The sequence below is a fragment of the Triticum aestivum genome, chromosome 1A, assembly GCF_018294505.1.
Source record: "Triticum aestivum cultivar Chinese Spring chromosome 1A, IWGSC CS RefSeq v2.1, whole genome shotgun sequence".
Taxonomy (NCBI): domain Eukaryota; kingdom Viridiplantae; phylum Streptophyta; class Magnoliopsida; order Poales; family Poaceae; genus Triticum; species Triticum aestivum.
Window position 1 is genome coordinate 253,829,426 of NC_057794.1, and position 9,856 is coordinate 253,839,281.

General features: G+C 50.9%; 1 protein-coding gene across 1 annotated transcript; it reads left to right on the top strand.

The window, feature by feature from the left end:
- Nucleotides 1–597: 597 nt before the first annotated feature.
- On the top strand, nt 598–1,619 carry LOC123115003 (uncharacterized). The gene is made up of 2 exons (XM_044536332.1): nt 598–1,229; nt 1,310–1,619. The coding sequence occupies exons 1-2, from the start codon at nt 709–711 to the stop codon at nt 1,470–1,472; spliced, it is 684 nt and encodes a 227-aa protein (XP_044392267.1). The 5' UTR covers nt 598–708; the 3' UTR covers nt 1,473–1,619.
- Nucleotides 1,620–9,856: the final 8,237 nt, after the last annotated feature.

Genomic DNA, 9,856 nt, shown 5'->3' on the forward strand with positions numbered 1-9,856 from the left:
TTCTTGACTTGGAATGAGGAACTAGACTATAGTTTCTTTGCGGAGACCATTTCTGAACAAATACTTCTGATCCTATCAGCCACGATGGAGGGGAGGATTTCCTCTCATGGCCCTATGAAAAACACGGCATCTTCTCGGTAATGTCCGGCTACAATTTTGCATGTGAGAGTTTTTCTTCTTTTCGGAAAGTGATAAAGGACATGGTTTGTCCTCTGACCTTCATCAGCAAGAGAAGCAACAGAAGCAGCAACGGAAGCAACGGAAGACCATTTGGCCTGTTAACTGTCCAAATAAGATGGAGATTGTTGTGTCGCGGGCTGCGCATGATTCCTTACCCACTGGTCATCAATTGATTTATCGCCACGTTTTTTAAGATGACGATTGTCGTTTCTGTAACCGAGCAGAGCATGTTGAGCTCCTATGTCCTTTATCGAAAAATGTCCTTTTGCCCAGTCGGTCTGGAGCTGTGTCAAGGTGATACAAAAATTCTCCTTGACAGAGCTCCATGATGCAAAAAATCCATGCAGCCGCGTCTTCCGCCAAAGGCGCTTCAGGAAACGACTCCAACGCCGCACGACGGCATGCACGAGTGCACGTACCTATGTCTCGCCTCCATCTTCTCCACCACCCTCCCAAACTTGGCAAACGCTCCTAATCGCCCCCATTTTCCCCCGTTAAGCCCGCAGCCAGGCCGGCGAGGCTGCGTGCATGCATGCGGCGACGTCGGCCGGCAGCATGGCCTCGATCGAGCTCGGGCGCGGCGGCGCTGGTGGCAGCGGGAACGGCATCGGCAGGCCCGCCGGGACGACGTCCAAGAAGCGGCTCGTGATGATCATCGCCGACCCGGGCCGCGAGTCCACGGCGGCGATGGACTGGGCACTCTCCCACGCCGTCGTCGAGGGTGACGACATCCTGCTTCTCCACGTCAACATGCCGCCGAGCGGCGCCCCCGGCGGCGCGGCCCCTCCGCGAACCGGCTCCGTCGGCAGCAGCAGCGGCTCCCAGCTGGCCGTGTTCCTCGGTGGCGGGGGCTCCGCGGACGGGGAGTTCATGGAGACGATGCGCGCCGCGTGCAAGGCGCGGCACCCGCGCGCTAGGGTCCACGCGGAGCGCGTCGAGCCGGCAACCGAGGGCCGCGAGGCCAAGGCCCAGACCATCCTCGCCGAGTCCCAACGCCGCGGCGTCGAGCTCCTCGTCATCGGTCACCACCGCTTCTCCGCCTTCCTCAGGTGAACCAAACCCCCCAATCCATGTCGTCGATCTCCTCATCGCACAGACGCGACCGAAACAACTAATCTTGCGTGCGCAGGTTGCGGAGCGCGAGCGGGACGAGCCGGCCGAGACACGACAGCACGGCGGAGTTCTTGATCGAGCACAGCAAGTGCTTGTGCGTGAGCGTTCAGAAGAAGGGCAAGAACGCCGGCTACCTGCTCAACACAAAGACCCACAAGAACTTCTGGCAACTCGCATGAACATGCACGCACACATACATACACGTGCCCATCGATTAGATTGATCGAAATTACATTCTTCAATTATCGCGTACGTGTACGGCATGTTAATTTAGAGAAATGAATGTTTGATTGCATCAAGAGAAAAATATACTTTTCATCCCTCAACTTTCGATGGAGTCTAGATTTGATCCCTCAACTTCGAAACCGAACAACTTGCACCCCCAACTACTGAAACCGGATAAGGTTCATCCCTGGTCTCGGCTTTGAACGGTTTTGGTGCTAACTCTCCCTGGTTTTGACCGGTGCTGACTTAAATACATGTATATATTTCAAATCCGTGAATCATTTGAAATTCATGTATTTTTTTTCAAATCTCTATTTTTTATATTCGCGTGAAAATTTCAAATTCACATACCTTTTTGAAATCCACGTAACTTTTCCAAATTTGCATACTTTTTCTAGTCCGCGTTTTTTCTCAAATACACGTACTTTTTTAAGTTCGTGTACTGCTTTCAAATCCGTGTATTTTTTTTCAAATTCATGAACTTTTGTATAAAGTACACGAATTTGAAAAAAAGCACGTGGACTTGAAAATGGTACAAAATAAACGGATTCGAAGAAAGTACGTGAATTTGAGTCAAAACATGGTAAAAATCAGGGAACTCGACATCAAAACCGGTCAAAACCATGTCCATGGACGAACCTTGTCCGCTTTTAGTAGTTGAAGGTGCAAGTTGTCCGGTTTCGAAGTTGAGGGAGCAAATCTAGACTCCGCCAAAAGTTGAGAAACGAAAAATATACTTTTCTCTTGCATCAATGAGTTCTGTGACAAAAAGGTTTCCCCCGCTTTATATTATAAAGCCACGGTATCAACAACAAACAACATCCAAAGGATAAAGTTCAAGGTCCAAACACACACAACAAGTCACGAGAGATATAGAAAATAAAGAGAGAAAAAGTAGGTAATGAAAAAGAAAATCCAAATGCACCTTGCTCGTGCCTTGTTTTGCTGGACTCCATCAAGGACGTATAGGAGGAACTCCCGAAACAGGCAATTGAAAGCTTTTGAGATGTCAATCTTCCTTTAGCGACTTCCATCTCGCTCGTGTGCGCTGCCACGAGGTGGCAGCCCGGCCCTCCTCCCCCCCACCTCGGTGCATTGGCAGGCGAAGCACAACGGGATGCTCCTCCCCCTCATGCAGTCTTGACAGCACAATGTGGATCTCCGCCAACATGCCCCACGCTCAACACAACATCATGGGGAGTTGTGTGGCGTGGCGTGGTGTGGGTGCAGTCGGCTCACGTTGGAGCGCTGTGGCTGCACAGTGGGAGGCACATCCGAGGTGGCGGCGAGGTGGCTAGAACTGGTGCTGTGATACGTCCATTTTGCATCATGCTTTTATATCGATATTTATTGCATTATGGGCTATTACTTCACATTATGTCACAATACTTATGCCTATTCTCTCTTATTTTACAAGGTTTACATAACGAGGGAGAATGCCGGCAGCTGAAATTCTCGGCTGGAAAAGGAGCAAATATTAGAGACCTATTCTGCACAACTCTAAAAGTCCTGAAACTCCACGGAATATCTTATAATAAATAATAAAAAATCCTCGTCAAAGATGAAGATCAGGGGGCCCACACCATGTCCACGAGGGTGGGGGGCGCCCCCCCTAGGGCGCGCCCCCTACCTCGTGGGCCCCCTGGTGGCTCTCTGATGCCCATCTTCTGCTATATGAGGTCTCTTGTCGAGGAAAAAACAAGAAGCAACATTTCGGGACCAGACTCCGCCGCCACGAGGCGGAACCAATCTAGGGCTCCGGCAGAGCTGTTCTGTCGGGGACACTTCCCTCAGGGAGGGGGAAATCATCGCCATCGTCATCACCAACGCTCCTCTCATCGGGAGAGGGCAATGTCCATCAACATCTTCACCAGCACCATCTCATCTCCAAACCCTAGTTCATCTCTTGTATCCAATTATTGTCTCCAAGTCCGGGATTGGTGCTAGTAGGTTGCTAGTAGTGTTGATTACTCCTTGTAGTTGATGCTAGTTGGTTTATTTGGTGGAAGATCATATGTTCAGATCCTTTATGCATATTATTACCCCTCTGATTATGAACATGAATATGCTTTGTGAGTATTTACGTTTGTTCCTGAGGACATGGGAGAAGTCTTGCTATTAGTAGTCATGTGAATTTGGTATTCGTTCGATATTTTGATGAGATGTATATTGTCTAGCCTCTAGTGGTATTATGTGAACGTCGACTACATAATACTTCACCATTATTTGGGCCTAGAGGAAGGCATTGGGAAGTAATAAGTAGATGATGGGTTGCTAGAGTGACATAAGCTTAAACCCTAGTTTATGCGTTGCTTCGTAAGGGGCTGATTTGGATCCACATGTTTCATGCTATGGTTAGGTTTACCTTAATACTTTTGTTGTAGTTGCGAATGCTTGCAATAGAGGTTAATCATAAGTGGGATGCTTGTTCAAGTAAGAACAACACCCAAGCACCGGTCCACCCACATATCAAATTATCAAAGTACCGAACGTGAATCATATGAACGTGATGAAAACTAGCTTGACGATATTCCCATGTATCCTCGGGAGTGCTTTTCCTTATATAAGAGTTTGTCCAGGCTTGTCCTTTGCTACAAAAAGGATTGGGCCATCTTGCTGCACTTTATTTACTTTTCTTACTTGTTGCTCGTTACAAATTATCTTATCACAAAACTATGTGTTACCACTTATTTCAGTACTTGCAGACAATGCCTTGCTGAAAACTGCTTATCATTTCTTTCTGCTCCTCGTTGGGTTCGACACTCTTACTTATCGAAAGGACTACGATAGATCCCCTATACTTGTGGGTCATCATGCTGAAGTGGTCTTTGGTAGTGCAGGATGGCTCCTTCAAAAACGGTGCGTCGCGGCCTGCTCGATGCTGCCCAGGGTGGCCGACAGCGTGAGATGGTGGTATACATTTCTTCGATAGACAGTGTTGGGCGGGATCTAGAGTTTAGGCGGTAGAGGGCCTCAGGGATTGTTCCTTGGTTGGATCTGAACGATCGGATTTGGCCCATGGAGGCCTACTACCCCAATGGTTCGCTTTGGGCGGGTACTGCCCCGACGTCGTGTGGTGGGTAGTTGACCCGTGACGTGATGTTGGCTAGAGCGGTGATCCTCATTTCCCGTCTATGGTGGGCCTGGATCCATATGGCATCTGGCACCCGTCGTTGGGTGCCCTTTGCGCGTGGGCCAACATTTGAATTGGCCGATCCTTACCATGGTGGTGTTACGATATGATGGTTCCCCTCTTGCGTTTTCCGTCCCAAGGTGACCACTTTTTAGTAGCCCGACGTCCGGGTAGCGGTGGGGTGTCTCTCCTAGAAGCCGGGGAGACAACCCTGGATGGTGAGGCTGCATGGATGGGTCTGTGGCGAGCAACATTGCAGCAGTGGTGGTGTCCAATCTTGGCTATGTGGGTAGCAAGGGGAGGGTTGGCAAGTGATCCTAGTGTCACTGTGGCTTCGGTGGGGGTGGCTTCCTGTTCTAGATCTAGAGGCCTTGCTCTGGCGATGGTGGGGCCTCCTTTGCAGGTTGGGTTGGCAACATTGGTTCCGCGGGTGGCACGTGTGCGGGTCTGGAGCCAATAGAGCTTTCAAGTGTCGGGGACAAAGATGGCCTAGACTCCCCATAAGCATCAAGTACTGGTAAGTTGTTCATAGGTAGAACCTCATCCAAAGGAGCAGAGCTGGCAGGTGGTAATAATGGTTGCTACAAATTGAGAGAAATAACTTTAGCAGCAACAACTGTCTGAGTGGATCAATCCAGCAGCGAGACTACAATAGAGGAGCAAGGCCGAGAAGCTACAACATGAGGGGCCTTCTCTTGCAACACATGAATTACTTCAGACAGAACAGTTGCAATCGACTGAATATTATGGTGTGCAACAGAAATAGTAGCATGCTTAACAGGATCCACCAGGGGATGCAACAACTGAATTTCACCGGGAACAACAAGATCCTAAGCAGGTGGGTTAACTAAATTCTGAGCTTCAACTAGAGGATCATGGAGATTAAGGCCAAAAGATGCATGGACTCGAGTGGAATTCAAGCAAATTAAAAATCCCCCTAGCCATTTTCCTCATTGTCAGGGTTCACTTGCAGAGTATCATCCATCTGTTGATTGTGGAGAGCTGGGCTAAGCTTGGCCGAAAGGGCACTTGGAGATTGCAGTGACCCCCATGCGCTTGAAATGTAGAAAATATCGAAGAACGCCACGAAGATTAACAAAGACCACCTCACCTTGGAGCATAGAAACCAAAGTGTAAATCACAAGATCTTAATTGGTAGGACTTACAACACCATAGATGACACCAGAGCGCGCCGGCCTCCCCTCCACCTCGATCCCATGGCATCCCTCGGGAAGAAACCGAGAATGATCTAACATAAAGGTGGCCGTCACCGACGACAGAACACTCAAAAGCAGCGGCGACAACAAGGTGGGCACAATAGTCGAGAGAGGGAAGAGTAGTAGAAGAGTTCACTGAGAATGCAAGTCATTCACACTAGAGGCTACGGCAGCTCCTCTGTCAGTGGACCGAGAAGGGCAACAAGAGTCACATGCGGTGGCAAATTGGGCGGACCAGATATATTGGCAAGACGACTGTCACGGCTATTCTCCAAAAGTGGACCGAGAAGGGCAACAAGAGTCACATGCGGTGGAAAATTGGGCGGACCAGAGATACTGGCAAGACGACTGTCACGACTATTCTCCAAAAGTGGACAGATTTGTTGCCGATTAATAGAGTCAAAGCAGGAAGCCGCAGCGTTAATTTTGCTTCTGGAGTGACATTTTGGCTGAATGTGGCCCCAATGTCTACATCCACTACGGCGAATGCGGTTAAAGCACGTGGGTCTTAGATGGTCCATGCATAGGCAGCCAACACGAAAGATGTTTCCTTGGACTTTGGACGGGTAAGAAGGAGCAACCCCTTCGGCCCGGTAGTTTGAATACCCGAAGATGTCGTCCTCCCTAAAGCGATGTTATTGGGAGCAGTTAATGTCGAGTTGACTGCTGGAGGGGGCTGAGGAAGACGATCTAAAGCATATTTTGAAAAATGACGATATGAAGTGACATTGCGAGAACTTGAGTGAAAGTTCTAGGGGTTTGAAGAGCAGACGCTGTGATCTGCGTTCATGAGAATGGTCAGGAATTGTCCGTTCTTGCTCGATTTTTTTTCATCCGATTGGAACTCCTTTCTATAGTCCGAGCTTCCATTACCCCAAAAAAGAAAACTCAGATTGAAAAGATCATTAACAATGTTGCCTCCTCTCATGATCGCAAAACCCATATCTTTAGAAGAGACACTGAATCTGAAGGACCAGTTTTGGAGGCAGGAGACCTTGAACCGGGAGGCATGACCACCAAAGAAGGATTGGAGAATGAGACTAACCGAATCATTGTTGATGCGAAGCTTGGACCTAGAGATCTTCGCCACCATGATGAACTCCTTGGATCTTGTCCCATCAAAGTGATATACAGGAACTCCAAATTGTTTCCAAACAAAAGCTTCGAAAGCCAAACCTGGTTCAAATTTGAGGTTAGAGAGAACCATGATGGTGATTGCTGCTGATGAAGTGTGCATCGGCGGAGGGGTGACCGCCGTGGCCGAAAGGGACAACGGCGGTTGGGTGGCCACCGCGGCCGGAGAGGCCAGGGGCGCTAGGCAGGGGGGCACGTGTGGGGTGTGCCAGGGAGCCCGGTCGACCTATTTTATTGCAAAACATTATGTTTGGACTGTAATATTTATATTTGAATCATTGGTGCATTCCTATATTTGTCCAATATGATTATGAACGGATGAAGATATTTTTATTTTAATTGTTTCAAGTGCTCCAGATATATATAGACAAAATATAGATGAACATTTAATGCACCGGATTGGATGGTCGCCTCCATATGACAGGTCCCTGCCCCTGGTCATAGGCCATGGTAGCAAGGATGTGGCGTGCAATCCTGGTGAAATCCGTTGCTAATTTGCATCGCCAATTAACGGCAGACTCAAACAAACCCTTTGAACAACAAACCAGCCGTCCAATCAAACAAGCAGCTGAATCCATAGCAAGATTATGAGAGGAGAGAGAGAGAGAGAGAGAGAGAGAGAGAGAGAGAGAGAGAGAACCGACTGCACAACGAGCGTCTCATGAACAGATTTCCAAACGTGAAAAATCAATTATCAATCTCTTCACTCACACATACATCATTTCTCCCTTCATTTCTTTACACCACTCTGACTCTGCACACGCACGCACAACACACCACGGCTCCAGGCACAAGGCAGGCAGGAGACACACGCACAGTCAACTACTGACTGGAGCAACCCGATCTGAGTCACGAGCCCATGTAAGCAGAGACGGAGGGAGAGAAGGAAACACCAAAGAAGAAGAAGCCAAGTTCCAAGACAAACAGCCAAGAATGAGACTTGCCTACCACCCAAGCAAATCCATCGAGTCATCCTCTCTCTCGCCTCCGCCGCGCCATCACCTGCTGCGCCGGGCTCCCCCTTGCACTGCAGCCTGCCCCAGCACCGCCGCCTCTGTCGACGACGACAGCCAGCTTCACCGCCACCGCCATTGACCTGCGCTAGCTGCTCCTGAGGGCTGAGATGTGGCGGAGGGAAGAAGAAGAAGAAGCAGAGAGGCGAAGAAATAGAGGGGGCGGAGGGAGGTTTGGACAGTGCTATCAAGCCCTTTTTCTACTACCTCACCAGTGACGGCCGCATCCACTTCTCATTGGCAGAAAAGTGATCGGTCGAGGTGGCGACGGACTAAACTAATGGCGATGGTTAGCGCATGGACAGGGCTCTCTTGGAATCTACACGCACTAAACTACTAGACAGAGTTGGGATCTTGAGAAATCTCCCGCCTTTCTATATCACCATCCACTGCCGCGGAGTGACGGGATCGAGCATTCGCCAATGGCAGTTTCGTCAACATGCATGGCCCATGGGTGGTTGATCGGATTGTTGTGGAGTACCACTACTAGAATCTGGACGACAACGAAGTTATTAACAAGGAGAAGAAAATTCTACAAGTAGATGGCAGTGCATACGCACACGCCCTTGTAACCGCCGGAAAAGGCAAGTGTATGTGCATGGAGCACAAGAATTTTTCGTACGAATTCGCTTGTTCAGAACGAGAAACTGAGGGATTGATTAATAATAAGTGTGTGATCAACCAAGACATATGCCGCCCCGAAAAACAGGAACTCAAAAGGGTAGAATTAGAGCAACCCAACGAGGCGACCCATTTTGTCCGAGTGCGTCCGTTTGTGTCGCGACGAACAGAAAAGTCGGCCCAACGCGCCGACTCAAACGGATATGCGTCCGCTTTTCGTCCACCTGCTGACTCATTCCTGACCCATTTTTGAGTCTCATTTGCGTCCGCGCGGCCACGAGACGGATGCGCGCGGCGCCCGCCTACTCCCCCTGGCCAGCCAGTCGATGGCAAAGCCTCTACCATGTCCCTTCACTTTCTCCAAAACCCTCCCGCCCCCACGCACTCCCGCCGCTCGCCATGGAAGACGATCTCGATGCCGCCGCCGGCCTTGCCTCCCTCGCTTCGTCCGGCATCACCGCCCCCTCTGGCAAAGGCATACACCCCATCCCCCCTCCCCGGCAAGACCGCCATCGCGCCCAAGAAAAAGGAGCTGACACCCGAGGAGCGGGACAGGGAGTCGGCGAAGAAAGGACAGGAGGCACGCAGCGGATGCAAGGGCGAAGCAGCCGCCGCGGCCACAGCCGCCGCCGCGGCCATAGCCGCCGCCGTGAAGCAGGAGGACACCGCCGCCCGCGTCGCGGCGACAACGAGGGAGGCGCTATTGTACCTAGGGTCAAACCCTGGCCAGCACGACCTCGTCAACGCCGCCGTGGCCGCGGCCAGCACCGGCTCGTCTGCCTTCCCTCGAATGGTGCTGCTAGAGTCGTTCTGCGCGTCGACGACCCATCTGATTCTCGGCTTCCACGTCTACCCGCAAGCCTCCCGATTCTTCGGGGAATGCTCGCCGGAGGTAAGCGTGGTGGCGCCTTTCACGCCCACGCCCGCACCCATCGACCTCAACGCCACACCATTACTCGATGGCTCGTCATCCGGTGAGCCGAGGAAACTCACGCGGGAGATGCCAGCCGACATGCTCCCCGGCGCCCGCAACCTCTTTGATAGAATGCCGACGGCCGGCGACGACGAGATGTCCAAACGTTTCATGGAGAGCATCCTCTTCGAGGGTGGTACGGCGGCCGCTGGAGGTGCCGCCGCGGCTGTCTACTATCCCGATGAGACACAAAGCTAGGACGGCCGAGGGTCGTTTGCGCCCTCGACCTTTGATAAGCTGGCATGCA